Source organism: Grammomys surdaster, unplaced genomic scaffold (assembly GCF_004785775.1).
Source record: "Grammomys surdaster isolate TR1022 unplaced genomic scaffold, NIH_TR_1.0 137, whole genome shotgun sequence".
NCBI classification, from domain to species: Eukaryota; Metazoa; Chordata; class Mammalia; order Rodentia; family Muridae; genus Grammomys; species Grammomys surdaster.
Window position 1 is genome coordinate 6,499,611 of NW_021604595.1, and position 23,878 is coordinate 6,523,488.

The window sequence follows — 23,878 nt, forward strand, 5'->3', positions numbered from 1 at the left end:
TTTTGCTGTGCAGAGATACTATGACCATGACAACTCTTTAAAAGAAAGCATTTAATTGGGGCTGGCTCACAGTTTCAGAGGTTTAGTCCATTATCATCATGGCATGAAGCATGGTGGCATACAGGTAGTCATGGTGTTGGAGAAGGAGCTGCAGGCAGCAGAAGGAGACTATGTGCCACACTGAGACTGTGTGTTACAATGAGACTGTGTGTCACACTGGGCATAGCTCCAGCTATGACCGCAAAGCCTGCCCCTACAGTGACATATTTCCTCCAAATAGGCCACACCTACTCCAACAAAGCCATACCTTCTAATAGTGCCACTCTCTATGGTTCCAACATTCAAAAACACGAGCCTATGGGGGAGTCGTATTTATTCAAACCATCACAAGCACATACATAGAAAAATTGCTGAAGATATGTCATAGCTATAGACACACAGACTAGAGCAAGTGTAAAATATCACAGACATCTGAAAAGCAAGTGTACCAAACTGAGTGAATTTTACAACACGTAAACCTCTCAACTCCAAAATCATTTTTCTTTACACTGTGCTTCCAAAAGGAACCCCTAGAGCATGCATAAAGGCCTGCAATCAGGACATTCTTCTTGTCTTTAATGGCAAAGCATCAGGAGTAATTTAAATGGCCATCAGCAACATGTACTACAGAATACTACACAGCCCCTGGTGTCAACATAGATAAATCTCAAAACAACAGGAAACAACAAAATAATGTCACAGCAAGTTACAGCAGGCATACTACGTCCCATTTACACAAAGTTAGAAACATAGACACTTAAGTAGGAACATAGAGATTAGTGAGAATGGCATGTACAAAGAAATGATCAGATTCATTCTCTCCCGGGAGAAAGGGTAACTCAGTCAGGAGTACAAAGTTCATTCCCAGGGAAAACTCACATAGCACAACTTTAGGTTAGACAGAGGCTGTTCATGGCTGAGGTGGATTCACTATGCTGTTCTTCCCCAGTCATTCATACACATCAGTCTCCTCTGACAAACAGCCCCTGCGCATGCTCAGAAGTGCACTTCACCAGTCTTTGACATCTTTTAACCTGATCAAATCCACAACTAAAACCAATCATCACAGCAGCCCAACCTGAGGTCCAGTATAGTACAAATCTGCCTTCTAAGGAGACACAGACCTGTTGAGATTGAGATGTGTTGATTTGTTTTAAACTTATTATTGGAGGAGGAACAGTGTGGCTAGTCACACAGTGATCTGGGGTCATCTTGCTGTTGGACTTGGGAAGTCATAAGTGGGGGAAAAAAAGTCTCAATGGAAAAGTACAGAGAACAGCACAGGTTCAAACTGACAAATCCTAATAGAGGATAGTTGAAGGCCTAAGGCTAGTTAGTCACATGCAGAGGCGGTATGCACAAGAACTCTGAGCGTAGCAAGACCATGGTGGGTATGGGAAGGAGGCAGGCAGGGCAGGGAGCACTACCTTGCCTGAGCATTGAAAGATGGATTGTCAGGAGCCAAGACTTCCTTCTTCCTGAGAGCAAATGTCAGTTAAGTAAACAGCCTGAGTTAAGGAAGACCGTATGGCTTTCTGCCTTGGAGAGAAAATTAGCAACTTGAGCCTAAAAAAAAATGTTTTATTGCCCTCTTGCTCCTGAGAAAGTGGTTTGGGCTAAGGAATGCTAGCAAAGAACTTAACAATTACCGGATGGCCTTGGATCCTGACCCTCCTGCCTGCTTGCCTTTATAACTTGGCAGCCTGAACAATAAAGTTTAAGCACTTGATCAGGCATTCAGACTTGTAACATGTAACAGGCATTCAGGCATGTAACATGGGCAGGCCACCCCCACAAAAATAATAAATGTAAATTTTTTAGTTATTAATGCATTAGTCAAAGTGCATCCACACACTGCAGGCCTATTTATCTAAGACCTTCGTGTGAAGCACATAATGTCAAGATTTCAGCAGCATTACCAACACCCACATGAGGAGCCTCGGGTAACCCGGATAACTGATAGTGTTTAGAAAAATGGAATCAATAATGAATAGTCCCCCCACAAAACAAAGCACCGGATCAGATGGTTTTCTTCTTAATTCAATGAAACATTCTTTTAAAGTATTATTTTTAAAACACTTGCAAATGAATAAAAACATCACATACTGAAGTAGCCCGACCCAAAGTCCATACAACCCAGTGAGCTTCTATATATTTACCCTACGTGTTCAGAATGGAAGCTGTAAAGATTCACATTCATTTTTATACTTTTGCTATCAAGTATATTTCATGTACTCCAGCTACACTGGACACTTTTTAAAATAGCTGTTGACTATTTGTATTTCTCGTTTTAAAACTATCCGTTCAGTTCATTTGCCCATTTGTTGACTGGCAGTTTAACTTTCTCAGTAATTTAAAGTCTGCAGTGCTTTGTAAATTTTAGATATCAACCCCCACTCCAGCCCGAGGGAAAGCGGCTAAAGATTTTCTCCCATGCTGCGGGCTCTGTTAACTCTGCTGGTTGTTTCCTTCGCTGAATGGAAACTTGATTTTCACGTGGCTCTGTAGGCTGATACTTGGGCTGTTGGTGTTCTCCTTAAAATCTTCTTGTCGACCCCAATATCCTGAAGGGTAACCCCTGGACTTTATTTTGAAAGTTCCCATGTTTCAGGTTTTAAACTAAGGCAGTTGATGGATTTTTGAATTGATTGTTTTTTTATAAGTTTGAAAGATACAAACGTAGCTTCATCTTCTGCAGGTAGAAATGCAGTTTGGCCGGCACCATTTGTTATAGGCTATCTCTCTCCTAAAGCATGTTTTTGCTTCTCTTGTCAAAAATCAAGTGGGTATGCCTTTGCCATTTTGTCTCTGGGTCCGCTATCCCGTTGGCCTGCCCATCTCTTTTTATTCCCACACTAGCTGTCATCATCACTATAGTTGCACAGAATAATTTGAGTTCTAGTGTTACAACACCCCCAGAAGTATTGTTACTCCGTAAGATTGATTGTTTGGGTCATTCATGGTCTTTTATGGTACCATAAAAATTCTTATATTTTCTAAGCCTGTGAAACATGATGTGGATATTTTGATAGGAGTTGCTTTGATTCTGTATATTAATTTTGGTAGGAAAGACATTTTCATAATAGTAATTCTGCCTACCCAGAAACATAGAGTATTTTGCCATTGTCTAGTATTTTCTGTGATTTCCTTTTTCAGGATCTTGAAATTTTCATTGTAGAGGTCTATGGTAGTTTGAATGAGACTGTCCCCACAGAGGCTCATATATTTGCACGCTTATTATTGACATACTATTCAAGATTAGGAAGTGTGGCCTTGTTGAAGTAAGTGTGTCCTTATTGGAGGAAGTACATCGCTGGGAGTGGGCTTTGAGGTTTCAAAAGCTTATGCAAGGCCCAGGATATCTCTCTCTCTTGCTCTCTCTCTCTCTCTCTCTCTCTCTCTCTCTCTCTCTCTCTCTCTCTCTCAACTGCAGAGCAGGATATAGCTCTCAGCTAGCTCTCCAGCACCATGTCTGCCTGTGAACCACTATGCTCCCCACCATGACGATAACAGACTAAACCCTTGAAACTGTATGCAATTCTCTAATTAAATGCTAAACCCTTGTATATGGGTTACCTTGATCATGGTGTCGCTTCATTTCTTTGCATGCATGCATATATATATATATTTTTTTTTTCCCAAATACTGGTGAAGGTATTTCTGAATATACTTTCTATCAATCAAATATTCAAGGAAACAAATCAAACATCTAAAGATGAAATTACAACATTTCCATCTCTTAACAGAATCAGAGGCCATTTCCTAAATGATCCTCAGAGGACAGCATTGCCCTACACACAAACCAGACACAGTGCAAGAAAGAAAACTGCACGTGACTATTGCTCAGGAACACAGATGCAAAGAGGCACAATAGCGTATCAACAGAGCAACTCAACAGTATGTAAGACAGTACACAGCCTGCCACGCAGGACTCATGTTAGCTACAGAAGACGGGAATCAGCATTTGAAAGTCACTTGATGCTCTTCACTTCACTGACAGACTAAAGAAGAAAACTTGTATGAACACACAACAGTAATAAAACTTCCTCTCTGAAAAAACGCTCTTAAAGGAAAAGCTGTCTCCACACAAAGGAGAAGAATAAGCATAGCAATCAGAACGGATCAGAAGAAAACATAAGCCAGCTGAGCCAGCTCTCGGCAGCCAAAGGCAAATAACTGGTGAGTAGCAAATTAAGTTCTATTGGCTGATATCCAAAGATATAAGATATATATCCATGAGTCCATATGAAAACGAATACTGACTCTTTAGATAAAGGAACAAAGACGAATCTTCTATACCAAAATATTCTAAAGCTCAATGTAGATATTTTACTCTCAGGGAAATGAAATGTAAGTCCCCACCTCTGCACAGTTCTTCTTTCCAAAGAGTAGAGAGTGGAAAGGGAGAACAAGTCACTTTTAGAAGGTGTGACAGTCACTAAGATAACCAAGAGATCAAGGCCAACACCAGTTACGACACAATGTATCATGATGTAATGTCATAGAAATAGCGTTCTAACCACAAGGAAAGCACCCAACAAATCCCAACCAGGAAATGTTTCATACCATACCTGACCCATCTCCTCCAAATCATCAAGGTCTTCAGACCCTTGAGAAGTTCAAGAAACTGCCACAGTCAACAGGCTCTTAATGACACAGGAAAATGGAGGGTCATGTGATACTCTGGGCTGATCTTGGACAAAAAAGGAAGCTGTAACCAAACCAAAGAAAGTCAAAGTATGGGAGAAATGGGGCATGAGATATACAACATCTGATCTGTCTAATACCTCCTGGATTTTTCTAAAAGTCAGAAGCCTTAAAAAAAACAAGAATATATTTTTATAATATTTATTAATCCATTTTATAAGATTATATTAATAAAGTTGTCTCAGAATCTCTAACATATACCAAAGAAAGTAAGTAACTCAAAATCAGAGTTTAAAGAACACAAAGTCAGTCAGCTGTGAAGAAATGCAATTGTGCTCTGGTATGTCTAAAGTTTAACACAATCAATACAAACGTCAGAAATAACAGAACCAATACTCTTGAGTGGAGGAAGACATGGATACCAAATACCTCCTCTTTCAGAAAAAAAGTAAATCGTATTGTGTAAAGTAGTCAGGTACACACATGTTACACAGAGGTACACACATATGCACATGAGTATGCTTATACACACAGAGAGAGAAAGAGCGAGAGAGAGAGAGAGAGAGAGAGAGAGAGAGAGAGAGAGAGAGAAAGGGAGAGAAAGGGAGAGAAAGAGAGAGAAAGTTAAAAGGGAGTAGATAGAGTTAGTATGGAAAAGAAATCATTTTTTTCTCATCTGGTAGCAGCCTGAATTTAACTACCATATTAGAAAACTGGAGTTGCCATGGCAACTGACTGAGACAATACATTTAAGGCAGTTAATATAGACTCTGGAACATAGTAACTGCTCAGTTAATCTTTGTGTTATTTCAGGGGGCCTCCAGAAATGGGATGCTGCAGATAGGAGAACAGGGCCTCCGATTCCCCAGAGCCTTACAACTCATAAACATGCGTAACTTGCAAACACAGGAAGTGACCGACCGTTGCTGAGCAGAATATAGCACTCCGGGCTCGTGGTTGCTCAGTGTACACAGCATTCATTATTCTGCAACATGATGCTCTGATAATTATCTGATGTACCAGTGCCAGACACTTGTACAGACAACAGTCTCACATTTACCTGCATAACTTAAAACAATACTGCTTGACAGATGTTTAGCTATTTCTGGATTTCCTATCAGAACAAAGCTAGCGTCTTACAAAATAGATTTTGATGAATAACTTGGCCACAGTAAACCTTTCAAGAGAAAAATACTGGCTTTGGCGGCCTGAGGTTTCCAGATTATGACATCATGAATCATCTTAAGTATCATGTCTCACGGTGGCTAGAGGGTGGCCTTATACCCTAGAGGCTGTGGCACTTCATTACACTTAAAGTGGAAGACACTTCCTGTTCGTTGCTGTTCAAGTGCTACTTTAGATAACTTCTAAATCAGAAAACATTTCTCTATTAAGTGTAGGAAACACTAGGGTGAATTTAAAACAGTTACCAGGCTCTTGTGCATGTGTTTCACGTGTGTGTGTGAAGTTAATCAACAGTCGTTAGTAAAGATCCTCCCTCTTAAACAAAATTGCTGCTGAAAAGGGTCCCCTTCCAGTTCTGACCTCAGCTGCACACACCCATGCTTCAGGGGACACTGGCAATGCCCCTGCACACATTAAAGTGCCCTGGTCAAGCTGCACTGTATATACACATTAACTGTATTCTTCATAAGGTTCTAACATGTCTGAACCCACAAAAGCTCACTGGGAATCACTGCAGCTGAGAAACACAATCGGCGTAGGCTTCATCCACGGTTGCTACTAGGCCACTGATAGGAGTGGTGGGAAGGAGGATGCCTGAGTTCTACTGCTGGGAAGAGACACCACAACCATAGCAGCTCTTATAAAAGAAAGCATTTAACCGTGGTGGGCGGGGCTTACTTATAGGTCCGGAGGCTTATAGTCTATTATCATCATGATGGTTTGCATAGCAGCACTCATGGTGCTGGGGCAGTAGCTGAGAGCTACATCCTAATCTGTAGGCAACAGGCAGAGAGATACACTGGGCCTGGCATGGGCCTTTAAAACCTCAAAGCTCACCTCTAACAAGGTCTCCTCCCTCTAACAAGGCCACACCTCCTAGTCCTTCTAATCTTTCCAAAGAGTTCCACTCCCTGGTTACTGAGCATTCAAAAATATGAGGCTAAGAGAGCCATACTTATTCAACACAACAGAGGTGAAAGGCTACCAAAAACCAGCAAGATAATTCACACAGAATTTTTGGAAAGCTGGGTAGTTAGATGTACCACCTATGAATCTGGGGTGGATAATGTCACCCAAGACACGAGCTTCTAAGATACTCTTTTCTACTGCATGAAGACAGACTGCTGTTCCCCTGCCCTTTCTTGCTGAAGCTGGGAAAAGGACTGTCCTCAGAGATGTCAGGCATACCTGATGGGGGATACGAGGAGCCCTGCTATAAACAGGTATTAAATGATAGTCTGTGGAGTGAAGAGTCAGATATCTCTGCCCCCCCCCATCTCCTACTCGTCCTCCTCGGGCTCCTCCTCCTCGTGCTCCTCCTCCTCCTCCTCCTCCTCCTCCTCCTCCTCCTCCTCCTTTTCTTGGCCTGTATTCAGGATTATCCTCTAAGGAGAAACTCACAAAGATAAAAGACGCTTAGAGCAAGAATTGAGCCCCTGCTAATAAAACCAGAATCCTACAAACACTCCAGCAGAAGTCCCCGGGGTACAAGCCCACATGCATACAGTGTTTCCCTCAGGTTTGTTTAGCTCCTCACTAAATGAAAAAGACCGTTAAAACTAGAGGCTCAGGAGATGCTTCTCTATGAAAGACAGAGACCAAGACAGACCAATGAACTCAGGGGACAGACACAGAAGGGACTGAATGAACAGAGGAAAGATCTGAAATCAGAGTTCTCACCAAAACCCAATATGAGGAACATTCAGGAAAAGGACTATCTAAGCTGTGGCAGCTCTGCTTAGCTCTGCTGGCATGTTCTGCAGCCAGAGGCTACGTGCCACAGCTAGAAATGGCCAGCCACAAACACCAGCCCTGCTACCCATAAGATGCCAGCGTGGGAGACTGCTCTGCCAATCTCCCACACTGTCTCCACAAGGCTGAGCGAGCCCAGAACATCCCACCATCCACACCGTACCCGGTAGAAATGAGACTCTAATACTTAAAGATTATCCAAAGGCTTTATATATTTGGTAATGCTCAATTAGCAAGATACCCACACAATTAGAGGTACATCCCAATATTTAACCTTATGGTATAAGTTGTTACCCAGGACTGCTCTCGATATATGTGTGGTCTTCCATGCCTCCTACATCTCTCCTCCCTCTCTCCTCACTCCTCCTCTTCCTCCTCCTTCCGACTCCTCACTCCGCCTACCTCTCATATAGCTCAATCGCTGAGCTTTATACAAATGCAGTGGGAAGATATCCCACTACAAGTAGGTCTAACGGAAGCAATGAGGTCTATGGTCAGTGAAACACTGTCTCAGAAAATAAAGTGGAATGGTGATTGAACAGGGCATGATGGTGTCAGCCTCTGGCCTTTATTTGTGTCCTCATGGGTGAGCAGACCTGCACGAAAACATGTACACACATGTACCCAACACAGATTCACACATATGCACACATGTGTGCACACACAAGAAAGGGGATTAGAGAATCCCCTGATGGCAGGTGTATGGAATGACTAATGTGTTTTGTGTGAGGACTGTGAGAGTTGAGGAAGGTTGGCCGCAAGGGACAAGCTGGTATATTATTGTATGATTGCCACATTAGGCTGGAAAGGGTGAGATTTTAGTTGTGAGATACTGGTGTTTAGTTAAAGAAACAAAGACATGTAAGAAAATTTTAGAATAGAGAGCTAATTACAGAGAAAGCAAACAGTTATATCAAAGAAGACACACTGAGAACACACCCTAAGCAAGCCAAGTTCCCTACGAGGACTGTTTGTAGTCCTCGCTTGTGACTCCTTTGGACATTTCTACACGTTGATGTCTCCTTTGTTAAATGAGGCTGCCACACTGTGAACCATTTAAGTCTTTCAAGCATTAACATGATCACGATTTTGCATCTGGTGCGTGTTTTCCAAAAGCTGGGAGACTGGGTTCCACTCCGAGAACTTCACAGCGCAAGTTTCTCAGGCAAAGCAAATAACCAGCGTAATTACTCCACCTGAGACTTCCTTCTGCATATATTTAGGGATTTCTTTGTGCAGAGTGACTCAGAAGGCTGGTGCTGATGCTGATGCAGATGTTAGGGCCAACGCTGTAAAATCTGGACAAGGAGGCCAATCAAGCTGGAAGTGAGTGGGAATCTCAATCGCCCACTACAGTACACGCTCTTGGCAGCCTGCTCCCGCTCTCCTTCACACTTCCCATCTTGCTGTTCTACTTGGAATCACCTAGAAACCACTACTCTGATTTGGCCGTCTATTAAATTCATGTGCTGGCTCAGTGACTTACATTCGATTTCAGATTCTACACCGTAGCAAGGTTTGTTTGCTGGCTTGCTTGCTTGCTTGGTAGGTTTTGTTTTACCAAGTCTCTAAGGCAGATTTCACAAAGTATCTTCCATAAAACTAATCCCATTACTAATGGGTGTGGTAAGATAGCTATGTTGGAGAACTCAGTACTAAACAGGTCTGTCTAAACCTTAGACTTCAAGGGACTGACTGTCAGACACTGCCCAGTGCAGACGCTCACTCAGTGAGTCTCTGAGAAGACCATGGCTTTTCATCTCCTTCTACACATGGCTAGGAAGACTTCCCTACAGGGACCAGTCATTTGGACATATCCAAAGACATATGTTATGGAGCAATTTCCATCATAAGATCCTGCTTTTAAAAACAGTAAACTGGAATTGTCTTCATATCCTCCCAATGTGCCATGAAAGGCACAGGTATCCTATCAAAAGGTCAAGGAATTTTTGCACTGTAAGTTGTGGGTCAAAACATCCGGTGAGGTTCTCCTCTGGGACATGAAGCTGCGGGTAGAGAACAGGAGGGGTAATTAGTGGCGCTTCCCTCCCCATTCCAAAGTCAGACTCTAGCATTCTCTGATCTCCGGGGATCACACTGCACCCTGCCCTCCACTCTGGCAGCTGAAAGGCCCACAAACTCAGGTTGTCATCTGTCTCATTTTAAGTGGTGGTTTTCAGCTGCTCAGACCACAGGAAGCTGGAATTAATTGTATAATTTGAAGATCTAGCCAAAGAAAATGTATGGCCATCAATTTAATCATCAGCTGTACAGTTAGTTCTGGCTGGGATATTGAGAAACAGCACATCAGACAGAAGCAATGTCAGCGAATAAGCCCATTGTTTGGCTAGGATAATTTCCATTGCTCAGTGATGTTGAACACAGGAAAAGAGGCAGGAATTGTCTCTGAGGCAAACAGCTGAGAACACCACTCAATGAACAGGAAAAAGAGTAATTAGTGGTAATAATAATAATAATAATAATAATGTTTTCAACATTACTTACCTGGATAAATAAAAGCAGTTTATTTATGGTACCATAATATGGAACCATGATAGACTAACACGGTTCTCTTTCACAGCTGTTTCCTAAAATGCGTAAGAATGTATGTGTGTACATATGCATTTGTGTAGATACACATGTGTGTTGTGTGTGTGCATATGTATGCAGGAGGATGATAATGGGTACATGAAGTTCCTCCATAAATGACATTAAAAGAAATCAGGAAATGGGGAGGGATTAAAAGGAAGAGTATGGGGAGTTTGGGTTTAACACACATCAAAAATAGATGTTCATTTATTGGCTAATAGAGTTCCTTAGCATTCAAAACATCTCAAGCAAATGTGTTCCTAAAATAACTAAAATTCATTAAAAATTCTGTGAGAAGGCAAGCATTTTAATCTGGAGACTGACAATAAAAGTTTAATGCATTAACATCCAGATAGAATTAACATGAAGCCAGCTCCCAGAATTACCTTATCTTGGTCCAAAATATATCTAATGACCTTCCAAAAAGATGATTTTTTTTTTTTGGCTCAAGTACAGTGAGATTGTGTTGGGAAGAATTAGGGGAAGTGTTAAACTGGAAATTACACGTTATACATTTACTCAACTCAGAAAACAAACCCAGCTAGTTTAGATTCTAACACTGGGTGCTAAGGGAACCAGCAATAATTGCTCTGTTTCATACACTTCATTCCATACATTTGCAAGTTTCCATGGGAAAAGCTTATCTATGTTTTGTTGTTGTTGTTGTTAGGTTGGGTTTGTTTTTGTTTGGTTTGGTTTGATTGGGTTTTTTTTGTTGTTGCTGTTATAAACCAATCTGAAACCTCTTTCTATGTGTGTTGACTTAATGATTCTAATTCCACCTTATTCCTCTTGGGTCTGATGAACATACAGTCTCTGGCTTCCATCCTTCCCCCTGGCTGTTCCAGAATCTTCTCTCCAGCACCCTCCCCTGAGTATTCAGAGTTCCAGCCTTGGGGAGCTCATGTTTGGTGCTTTTCTTGCTCTGCCTCAGCATCTCTCCACTCCCACAACCTCAGCTGCTTTGTAAAGTCAGGACTTCAGGCCGGGGCTCTTCCCTGAGGGGCATAGACACAAACATACAAAACAACTTTCTTTACACTTTATGAGAACAACAAGGTCACAGACAACCTGCTGATCCAGGACACTTTCCCCTGAAATTCCTAATACAAACAGTACAGTCAATAAACACCTGATTGATTAAAATGCTACCCAGGCAATTGTCTTGTATATTGAATATTTGAATTAAATCAAGGCCCAACCACTTTTAAAAGTAAGTTATCACATACCCCAACTTAGTATTATAGTACTGAGGCTGTAGTTTAATTTCTGACCATATATAGTGACTGCAATTAGTTTTGGATTATTCCATGTATTTAACTCATATAAGAAACTGGGGTTAGTCGTTAATGTGTCTGAGACTCATTTAGAATTTATTCACATTTCAACCTTTATCCTTGACATTTGAAATCAGCATCTTTTAGGTGCTGCAGAAACGGTTCGGTGGTTAAAAATACTTGTTGATCTTGGAACAGTCATCTGTAACTCCAGTCCCAGAGGATGCAACACCCTCTTCTGACCTCAGGCACCAGGCATACACAGGGTTTCCAGACACATGTGCAGGCAAAACATCCAGACACATAAAATCATAAATCATTTTTTTTTCTAAAAGGAAATAGGTTTTAGACAAAAATATACTTACAAGGAAAGACCCAGTACTAAGCCTACAGGAGTAAAACTTTACAACGGGTATTGAAATAAAGATGATTATATAAGAAGAGGGCGGAGATGTGGAAAACACGTAAAATACAAGCTGAAAGAACAAATGGTTAAACTCGGGGATTTTACCTGAATCCAAGGCTGCCGCTGTTGGTTTTGAGGAAAGTTCTAGAATAATACATAGTCTGACTAAAGTATTCCAACAAGTGAAGGCAACCTTTGAGACTATGTCAGCAAGAAAAGAATAAAGAAAAAAACGCACCTGCCTCCATTGTACTCTTCCAAGCTCCCTCGAGGCCCCTTCCTCTGAGGTCCCCTCTTGAGTCCATCTGCTCATCTAGCAACGTCAGGATTCCTCTGCTTTTGCATCTGTCAGATTAACACACTGAGAAGTTTCATCATGGTTTCCACAATGCTCAAAGCCCTGCAAATGTGCACTGCTCCCTGGTCTCTCAACAACATCTGAGTTCACGGAATAATCACATGGGAGAAGGGAACCCTCTTCCTCCACCTGCTTCTTGGGTCACTTATATGAAGATTTCTGAAGCACATTAGACTGTTTTTCTTGACGGATGTGTAGTGCTAATTTGCTAACAGGAACACAGAACTGCCAAATTACTCAACGGTGATCATGACTAGTAGTTTTGGTGTCTTTTTTTTTTTCTAGTTTGTCTGGACTATACAAGTAAGAGATTTCTTTACTTCATTAGATTCTATTTTGTTATTCTATTTTGAACGTTAATTAAATCAAAGCAAATAAAACATTTCACATATAAAGATAATATTTTTATTTCATCTTCTACACCACTTAAAAAAGATGAGGGGCTTTGTAGAAATGAGATAGGTGAGGTTAGCTTTGTGGGGAGCTTCCAAAATCTCCATGTGGATGATAAAGGCATTGATTTAACAAAAGTTCACATTTGCAACTATCTAAAGTGATGGTAGCATCTCAGCCATAAATCAGAGAAACCACACACCTCATTTAGAAATAACAAAATTTAATAGACAAGAAAAGATTAGCATAGAGATTACACCATTAAAGGATTACCCTTTCCATTCAACAGCGTGGAGAGTTATGTTGTTTTATGTTGTTGTTGTTGTTGTTGTTGTTGTCTTTGTCGTCATACATTTAAAAAAATCAACACACTGGCATTAAGGAAAATATTGCCACAGCGCACACAGAAACAAATTCAAGCACTGCAGACACCACACAAAGTAGCAAAACACAGAGTTGGTCTGGAGCCTTCTGGAAATATCTTCCTGCGGTCACTCAGTGTTACAAAGTGAGCATCTCTAAAAAGGAAACCTTATAAATATATAAATCCAAACCACAAAGCCTCTTAAATATTGTATTTACTCAAAGTGCAAATGGAATTCTGGAAACCGCATCCACAACACTACCTAAATCTAGGGTTTCTGGAATCATAAATGTATTTAACTCTAAGTTGGGGTTGAAATTTCATTGGACCACACCCCCACATATACTTTCTCATTTCATATACCTTGGGCATATACGTTCTCAAAGTCAGTAGTTATACAACTAAAACAAAACTCCTATTCTAGATAAGTACCCATTTTCCCTCAGTGGGGAGGTTAGAACTGCCCCCACCCCGCAACTATGTCACACAACAAATATTTCACCACAAATTAGTTAATAAAATCTTGGTAAAGCCCTTTGCTAAGCATTATGGATATTGTATTAAGTCATCAGTAATAAGTCTCAGAGACTAAGAAGCACTCTTTCCTCCTTTTGCCTAGTGAATATTCTATTCCCCCACCTAAAACCTGCTAGGCAACTTATTCCCATAAGTATATACATTCAACATCGCCTCTGCCCCACCCTCACTTCATGAAAAGGAGTCCACCCCAAGCCACGAAGCGTATGCCTTTACAGAAAATAAATTAAGGACTCAAATCTATCCCCAAACTGACTGAATAGCAAGCAGCCATGAGTAAGCTGTACTTAGCCACCTCCACTCCACTTGAAGCAAGGCATCAGCTTGGCGTGGCTTTGCACGGACTTCCATTGGACATAAACTTGAACTCCAGGACCGCTCAGCCGAACACTTGGGTTCCCAGTGCCTGGCACCAGGGCAGCTGGCAGCCTGTTGCTGGGCTTTCCCTATCACAGGTTCCCCCAGAGCAACGGAGGAGTCAGTAAAGTCAGACCTATGCAAACTTCTAAAACAAGGGGGAAGAGATGAAACCTTCATAAACTGATAGCAACTAATTTAAATGGAACTTTGTTCAGGATAAGGGGTGAGGCTAGTTGAGGACCGTGGTTAGAAATCAAACAAAACATTTTAATCTAACTGAAGCATTTTCACGCTTTAAGGAATTATTCCAGTGAATATTTATTTCCACATGCAAAAACTGCTCAAATCTTCCCAGAGAAGCCTGGGAGAAAAACACACGTGGAGGAAAAGACGCGTATTGAAGATAAACAGCCATGCCCTGGCATGAGGTACTCCGTGCAAACTCCTCAGTGATGTCTAACTTCTATGGCAACCTGCCAAAACAGGTATCCTGCAGGAACCACCCAAGAAGATGAGGTTGAGGAACCCTGGGACAGGGGGGACAGCACAGAAGCGAAAGGCATCTGAAAGGAGGCAGCAGACTTCAGAGAAGCATTACACCAAGAGAGAAAGCACCTGAAGACAATGAGGGGCTCCAGCGCCAGGAAAATGAAGGTCACTCCCATGTGTTTTAGAGCAGCCTGCCTCTGACATCTACCCAACATCATGGGATACCTAACTTCAAGGAGGGCTCCATTCATCCCCACCTTTGCCCAAAGAACCTGCCACCATGTAACACACCTTGCCTGGTACCTGTCTGAAACCACTCCCTGGGCCTACGCCTCTGTTCTGGGATATCTCACAGGTATCTGGGCTCCAGGAAAGCTATGCATGCATAGCTTTGCCTCTTTGCTAGCCCCAAGATAGAAGTGAACTTTTCTATTTTTAATTTTCAGAATCCAGGAAAACCCATCAAGCCAAAATCTGGATGGGAAAATGGACCACAGACATATGGCCAAGGGCTTTGTTGAGGCTGGAGACACTAATCGTAGAGAATACAAAAGAAATCAAATCATACGTACATCATTTGAATGTAGCCATATGTGCCTGTGTTGCATATTGATTAAGAAGGAAGTGCCATACAGTCCAGAAATTCATGACAGACACATTGGCAGAAACCATATACCATAAGGATGACAAGGCTAGAGGGGACAAGACTAACGAAGACCACCCCCAGGGTGACTTTCTTAGACACCAGTAAGTAGATCCCTAAGGGCAAGGAGCTGAAGTACAGCAAACCAAGCAACCACACCAACACTCGGATGGACGTCTGAAAGAGCAGCGAGGTGCAGTTCCACACCGTCCAATTATGGGACACGGTGGTGACAGAGTCGAAACTCGCTGGCCTGTAGAATTCTACCACAGGGGTGGAACTGAGAGACGGGGAGCTCTCTCTCTGCACCTCCATGATAGTGATAACCAAGCAATTGGAGGATGTGTGGGAAGGGCTGACAAGGGAAGCCAGCCTCTTGGGGGTGAGCAGCAGCTCGGTGGGGTTCTCAGGAAGGCATTTCTTCCCTTTGCTTCCACAAGTCAAGTTTACAAGGATGTTGTTGTCGTCAGGCAGGCTACTGACTTCGTCGTCCGGCAGGCATGTCTCAAACCTGCAGAAAGGGCAGACGATGACACCCTGGGGAGAGTCCCCAAAGTCTATGATCTTGTAGAGGCATTTGGCGCAGACCCTGTGACAACACTCCAGAACCTTGGGCTTTCTCTGCTTCAGGTTGTACCGATTGTAACAGATCTTACACTCAAGTTCATCCGGGACCTGAGACTCCACAGGCTCTTCCGGCGGCTGACTGGCCATCTTGAGTTATGGATGCAATCTTTTGTAGGTGTGCCTGGCTGGGCAGCGACTTGGATTAAGGAATACTTCTGAACATCACGTCATCTGAGTCAGGCAAGGAGGCTGGGAGGGCTGGAAAAGACCGGAGAGAATCACAATTCACATTTTCAGCTCCTGCTTGATGCTGTCTCTGACACATATTTTAAAAGGACAGTTGTAGGATCTACAAAGAAAAGAAAAAATGGTGATTGGAATAGAGCAAACAGATCACTGAGAAGGTGTTTCTGAGAACGGCTTCATGGTGTTTTCTGAGCTCTGAGGATCAGGAGCTCCAAGGGTCAGGAGCACTAGATCTAACAGATGAAACCCCCTTCCTCTTTCACCTCTCTGGCCCTGGGACAGAAACGTATCATGTCCATGTTCAATCCGCAAACATCGAAAAACGGAACTTAGTCCTAATGTGTATGAAGTGCACTGAGGTACACCTCAGTACCACATGGACACATACTACAACTGTGTCTACTGTAGCAAGGACAGATTATCTCTTCAAATTTGTACCAAATGTTGGTCTCTTTCAAACATGGGACTCGTTCATAATACTATTATAAAAAAAACAGCTAAGTACCTTCCAAGGTGCTCGCAAACACACCTAAGAATATTCCTGCTGTTGCTTACTTGTCTGTCTGTCTGTCTGTCTGTCTGTCTGTGGTAGTCTTACTATATAGCCCAGGCTGGACCCAAACTCACTACATAGCCCAAGCTGACACTGAGTTCAGCAAGCCCATGACTCAGGATCGACAATGTTGAGATTGGGGGCCGAGCCCCACCATGCCCAGCTCCCTGGGGAAAGTTTTAAGGATAAGCATTAAGAACATGTTCTCAGGAAGCATTTTGCTGGAGATAAGAGTGTTGGTAAGTGAAACAGATGGTTTTCACTTCTTTATCTGTTTTGCAAATGCCCTTCATGTTTGACTAGTTTATTCTGATCTTCATTTCAATGCCAGTCTTGTGCATACACATCTATACAAAGTAGGATAAAATGCAAAGCCTCTGATGTAGGCACTATAAACATGTCCAAATCCTAAGAGAGAGAAGCAAGCATGGAAATGCATACAATTACACACACACACACACACACACATACACACACACACCATAAACACAGGAAAAGTCATTCATAGGTAACTATCAGGAAACACTCACTACTCACCATCATACCTACTGTGTGTCATGTAAATTCTCAGGGTCTATGGTAAGCAGAAGACACAGTGCAACCTGCAGGCCTGATGTTAGCAACAGTGACATTACTGACCTCTGGACAAAGGGCAGAAGGTTTATTCATGTGCACAGTGGGTTATCTGTAGTTAGCATCCGTGAAAGAGAACAGCGGTGTGGAAAATCTCCAGATTGTTCTCATTAGCGTTAATACATGATATTGGGGGAGTAGATCTGTCTTGAGTTACACTGGGCTTGGAAAGTCTCGAAATGGATTTGAATTTCTGAGCACACCCCTCCGAGCAGCATAGCAGAAGGCTGTCACAGCATTTCTGAGGAGAGACAGCAACTGTCTGCAATTCAGAACTTGCTGTGGATCACACCACCCATAGCAGTGGAAGGAAGGGGCAGTGGAGAGCTCAATTAAACTCGGGCAGTTTTAAAATCAAGAGCACATATTAATAGTTGGCTTTCTTAATTATGAATTTTCCTAATTCTCAAATGACTTCTTATTCTACATGACTGTAAAATAGGCGTCAGTGGCAAGCAATGTGCTCGTCACAAGGCCAATCAAGGGGCTCTAGTGATGAGCCAAAACTTACAGCCTTTTTCATCTATATTCAAAATTGGTCTCTAAGATTTTTCTGTCCAGTGTGGAGTTTGGGGATCAAATGTGTGTTTATCCTTTAAACAAACCAGGAACTTTGAGGCTTCCGAACTAGTGTAAGCAATAGTAAAATGTGCTCTTTTAAAGTTACATAGAACTCGACTGCAGTCCCATAGCCTGTCTTTGCCATTTTCAGAACTGGTTCTTTAATTGCTTCCTTATCTGTCATATGGCTACTATCCAATTCAAATTTTTGGTTTCTTCTTGGGTCAAATTTGGACACAGATCTGATAAAAAAAAAAAGTCTAGGTCATCTGGGTTTGCAAATTCTTTGTCCAGTAGCTGAACAGATTGTCCTCACTGTCTTCCTGTCTACCCCTGTAACCTGAACAGGTCCCTTCCTCATTTACACTCGGTTACATCATCACTTTTCTTATCGAACACACACTCTTACACCTATCAGAGATCTAGCTATACAGGGTACCTATCTTACTGGGTTCGTCTCCCTCATTTCAGCCTTTTACTCTACTGTCTCCTCTAATTTCCCTTAGTGTAGGCTGTCACTCCTTTCATTTCACACTAAAATCACTCTCTCATCCCTTTAAGGTGCACCAAGGGGGACTTCCCACTGCCTACAGCTTTCACTCTCTAGGAGCTTTTGTGGGCTTTTAAACAGCTTGACATTTGACCTTCTTACTGCTGATACTATGTGTAGTCAGGGTTCCACTATGTAGCCATTGCTGCCCTGGAACTCACTATGTAGACTAGGCTAGACTCCAGCTCACAGAGATCCACCCATTATTGTCTCCCGAGTGTTGGAATTAAAGATGTGCCCCACTATTCCTGGCTCTTGACTTTTGATTTATCCTTTGATACAAAGATTATTTCAATTATTTCACTTATAGGTAGTAAAAAACCTTTCATTGCTTTCTTTTTTTATATCTATTAATGGATTATGATCAGAGACGAGAACTCCAAAGACCTCTTTCCCTTTGACTTTATTGTTCTGTGTAGCCAAGTGCGTGCTCAACTTTTCTAAGACTTCCAGAAAAAATGTTCTCTATTCAAGAGACATCAGGCTCCGCATAGGTATCAAACATAACTTTGTATGTATTGCTTATCATCCTCACAGTGGATAGGAGATTATAGAAGAGACGAGTAGACAGTGAATTAAAGTGCCTGGCAGGATTATATTTGTATCTCTAACAGCTTTGCTTTACAGATTCCATGGTACATTACTTTATGTAAAAGTTTTACTTGCCTTCTTCATAAATTCCTCCTCTTTACCCTTGAGAATAGCCTTAACCCACTGACTACTTTATCTCAAGCACTCCCTCATTTAACCCTGACACTGGTTGTTCCAGTGACTCCATTTACCCGGGATTGCTAGCTAGCCGGCATATTCAGCTTTGATCAATTTATTCCAAGTGTGTGAGAGTGTGATGTGTGTGTGTGTGTGTGTGTGAGTGTGTGTGTGTAGAAAGAGAGAGAGAAAGACAAAGAGAGTATGAGTCTTCATGTGAATATGTGTGCCTCTGTGTGTGTACACATGTGAGAATAAGATAGTATGCGTGTGTATGTGAATCTGTGCATATGTGAATGTGTGTGTGGCTGTGTGTGAATGTTGTATGTATGTGAGAGAGTATTGTGAGGGTGTGTGTATGAGTGTGTGTGTGTGTGTGAGAGTGTGTGTGTGTGTGTGTTACACCTAAGGCTTTGCACTTGCTAGACGAATGCTCTACACTGAGCCACTTCCCTGGCCCCACTTTTAAAAACATTTTATTTTGACCCAGGATTCCACTAAGTTATTCAGACTTCCCTTTAATTCACTCCATAATAAGGCCAGTCTTACGCTCATATTCCTGCCCAAACAGCTGTAATTACATGCTGGCGCTATATGCTTTTAAACTCAGACAACCCCAAAATATAAATAAGTAAGTAAGTAAATAAACAAATGTATTAGGTTCATTCATTTACTTGTGTACACACACATATATGTATGTGTATACATGTAACATTACTTTTTAAAAGACAGGATCATGAGTTTGGGAGACAGGAAGACATGGAAAAAGTTGAGAGGAGAGGGAGAGATGAGAGGGATATAGATGCAATGTTCATATATAAAGTTTCAAAAAATAAATTATAAAAAAATGAGCCTAAAGGTGTCACTGCAGTGTAATGGTTAGCACTCTGGACTTTGAATCCAGTGATCTGAGTTCAAATCTCAGTGGAACCTGTAATTTCCTTCCAGATATCTTCTCTCACTGTGAGGGATATGGTTCTGATGAGCAAGCCATTCCTTAATACTCTGTTCTTGGGCATTTTTGTCATAAAATAAATGACAAGATCCCTACATTCTTACATAACAAAGTTTAATCCCAGGAGGGAAACAGCTGGCTGCCTTTATGCAGCGTGCTCAGCACATGCAGTGTCTACAGTGTGTGCAGCACATAGTGTACAGCATGTGCAGCATGTACAGTGTTTGCAGTGTGCAGCATGTGTGGTGTGTGCAGCATGCAGTGTACAGTGTGTGCAGCATGTGCAGTGTTTGCAGTGTGCAGCATGTGTGATGTGTGCAGCATGTGTGGTGTGTGCAGCATGTGCAGTGTGTGTCCCATGTAGTGTGCAGTGTGTGCAGCATATGCAGTGCTTGCAGTGTGCAGCGTGTGTGATGTGTGCAGCATGTACAGAGTATACAGAATGTGCAGCGTGTGCAGCATGTCCAGCATATGCCCCATGTAGTGTGCAGTGTGTGCAGCATGTGCAGTGTGTATAGTGTGTGCCCCATGTAGTGTGCAGCATGTCCAGCCTGTGCCCCATTAGTGTCTAGTGTGTGCAGTATGTAGCATGTGCAGTGTATGTGTAGTATGTACACCATGTGTAGCATGTAGTATACAGTATGCAGCACTGCAGTGTCTGTAGTGTGTGCAGTGTGTAGTGGGAAGAGTGTGCAGTGTGTGCAAGCATGTTCAGTGTTTGCAGCATGTGCAGTGTGTACAGCATGAGCAGCATATACAGAGTGTACAGCATGTGCAGCATGTACAAATATGTGTAGTGTGCAGAGTGTGCAGCGGTGTACAGTGTGTGCAGCGTGTGCAGCATGTGCAGTGTATAGCATGTGGAGTGTGTGCAGTGTGTAGTGTGCAGCTTGTGCAATGTGTGCAGCATGTGAAACAGGAGCAGCATGTGCAGTGAGTACCGTGCATGCAGTATGTGCAGCAGTCTACAGTGTGTGCAGCATGTACACAGTGTATGCAGTGTATGCAGCATATCCAGTGTGTACAGTGTATGCAGTGTGTGCAGCAGTCTACAGTGTGTGCAGCATGTATGCAGTGTATGCAGCACATGCAGTGTGTGCAGTACGTGCAGCATGTGCCCCATGTAGTGTGCAGCATGTGCAGAAGTAAACAGTGTGTATAGCGTGTGTAGCATGTGCAGCATGTAGTATGCAGCATATGCAAGCACGTGCAGTGTGTGCAGCATGTGCAGCTGTGTGCAGCATGTGCAGCTGCTGCTTCTCTCCACTGTCTACCATTAATTACTCCTCCATCACTCCTCCAGCTCCTGTCTCCAATGCCGTGGGGGAGACAGCTGCAGCTAGCCAACGCTTCTTCACAGACAGTCACTTGCTCTGCCTGGAAGCAGCTTAGAGTCTGCTCTTTTGGCATTCAAGAGCACCAACACATACAGAGGTGCCTCAAGACACCTCTGAGAATGTGTTCCTTGTATCTGTCGGATCACTTCCTGTGGCTCTTCAGTTACACACATGTTTTAGCTCCTAGACTGATATTCTCTCAAGAACCCCATCCCTGTATCTGTGCTTCAGATCCCTTCCCTTGAACAACTAGACTATCAATTCTCTCAGGAACAATCGTCATGTTCTGCAACTCAGTGACTGAATTGCCTGACAGGCAAGTCACACAGCTCATCATCTGAATGTCTTCCTATGCTGTTTGTAAATCTCCTGTGCACTCACTATTGTTGCCTGTCTACAGCTGCCACTCTGTGTTGTGAAGCATGATTCCAGCTGTTCTTGTGGACTGCCTCTCCTTTGGCTGCAGTCACATCATGCTCAATGTTACATGACTGGGGTCATGATGTGACTACTGTAGGACCCACGTGCCTGCAGCCCTGTGAGTGGTAAAAAAAAAATGGTATCCACCCCTGGGACCTTAAGGATACTGGTACAGCCGTGAGGTACAGCCAAGTAACAGGATAGAGCCTTCCTTCTCTGAAGTGGAAACTTATAGTTTCTTTGGAAAGTCAGTTGTGTCTGATGGTGTTTTGCTGGGGCAAACACATGAAGGAGTGTTTTCCTGATGAAAGGATGTTTAGTTAAAGCAAACATGTGAAAGGATGCACGGTGTTTAAAAGGACCCAATAGACAGTGGATGATGCTGGATGGTATTGGTACACCTTGCCATTCCTTAAAGGTCATCGTTTGTCATGACTTCATAAAAAAAAAAATGCACCAAAAAACTTCTGGCTGTGTTCTGGTGGCTTCATGCCACTTCTGTGGACCCAGGCAGATTGGCAGAGTGATGTTAGCTGATACAGACTCACATGGAGTTTTGCTAACACAGACTCTTGCTGAGGCAAGACACGTGTGAGGACACGTGATATTTGGAGGGTGTATAAATAGGACTCAAGAGACAGTGACAGTGTGCTTGCATAGCTGGCTTTGCAGTGCTTTGTTGGTCTCACATTTTCACCTTCACTGATCTTAACTTCGTTGAGAGAGGCATGGCAGAGAATTTCTCCTGGCGTTCCTGTTGGTCCTGATTGCTCCTGCTGACTCATGCTGACTCAGCAGAGACCTGGGTATTTCTGCTGGGTCATGCCATCACTGCTGATTCATGTTTGCTATCCTGACACTACTGGACTGGATTGCTGGTGTATATCCTGACAAGGCAGAATGGATTTCCTCCAAAGAACAATTTCTAAACAGGTCCACTTCCATCATATCCTAATAACCTTTATTTTCCACTCCCTCTGGTGAGTGGTAGGCTAGACAGGAGGTTAAAGCAAGTAAGAAAAGAACCATATTAAAAGTAGAGTTTGAAGAATCAAAGCCTACACTTCTCCAAAGCCTGGGAGACAGGAAGAATGCAGCCCAGATGTTTGTGACACCTTGATCTTTTGCAGTGTGTGTGTGTGTGTGTGTGTATGTATATGTATACACACAAATAGACAGAGAGAGACATAGACAGAGAGACGAAAGAGAAGGAGGAAGAAGAAATAGAGGAAGAAAGGAAAAGAAAGAGGAGGAGGAAGAAGGGGAGGAGGAGGAAGAGGAGGAGGAGGAGGAGGAGGAGGAGGAGGAGGAGGAGGAGGAAGAGGAGAAGGAAGAGGAGGAGGAGGAGGAAGAGGAGGAGGAGGATTTTTAATTTCAGTCTCCCATCCCTCCAGGCTCATAGTCCTAGTCCCCTATGGAACTGTTAGGCTCCATCTTTAGGGCCAGCCTGGCCCAGAAAAAAAGCCATTATCTGTGCCTAACCTTTTCCCTTCAGCTATTACGTGGGGTTTGTGGTTGTACCTGAATTTAGAGCTCTAATTCCAAGACAGGCTTGGGTGAGGAGAGGCAGACATGGGCAAGGGCAGGATGGCAAGCTACTTCAGTTTGCTGGCTCCCAGGTCCCTTGCCAACTATAATTCCTGGGACAAGTATTGATTCATATGGGAAATAGTGATAAAAACTGAATTTGTAGAGAACATTGCTTTTATTTTATGTGCATTGATGTTTTGCCTGCATATGTATCTGTGAGAAGGTTTTGGACTTCCTGGAGTCAGAGTTACAGTGGTGAGCTACCATGTGGATGCTGGGACTTGAACCTGGATCCTCCAGAAGAGCAGCCTGTGCTCGTAACCTCCATGCCTCTGGCCCTGTGGCATCTTTCTTAAATAATATTCTTCTCAAGTTTTACACTGCAATTCAGATAGTTATATTACTATCAAGCAGTTAGATTAAAAGGTAGTTAGATATGAATTCTGCATGTTTTTCCTTTTAAAAAAATTATATAGGTTTTACAACTTGAACTGTTTACAGGGCTGGGAGACAGCACATAAGCACCTGACCTCATAAAAGCCAAATTCAGCAGCTGTGCCTGTAATGTCAGCCCTAGAGGTGTGGAGACAGGAGGATCCCTGGGGCTTTTGAGAAAGTTCATCCAAGCTGAACTGGTGAACTCTGGGTTCAGGTTTAAGGAGACCCCATCTCAAACAGCAACATGGAAAGATGCCTGGAATGTCTTTTGGTTTCTACATGTCACACACAAGCACACACACACATGTGTACACATGCATGTGCACACAAACACATGGACA

General features: G+C 42.7%; 1 protein-coding gene across 1 annotated transcript in view; it reads right to left on the bottom strand.

Moving 5' to 3' along the window:
* Nucleotides 1-14,839: 14,839 nt before the first annotated feature.
* Rnf182 (ring finger protein 182) overlaps nucleotides 14,840-23,878 on the bottom strand; it is a 51,622-nt gene continuing 42,583 nt past the window's right edge. Inside the window, exon 2 of the mRNA XM_028763311.1 lies at nucleotides 14,840-15,955. Within this exon, the coding sequence (XP_028619144.1) occupies nucleotides 15,010-15,753 (744 nt within the window). The 5' untranslated portion in view covers nucleotides 15,754-15,955 and the 3' untranslated portion in view covers nucleotides 14,840-15,009. The remainder of the gene's footprint in view (nucleotides 15,956-23,878) is intronic.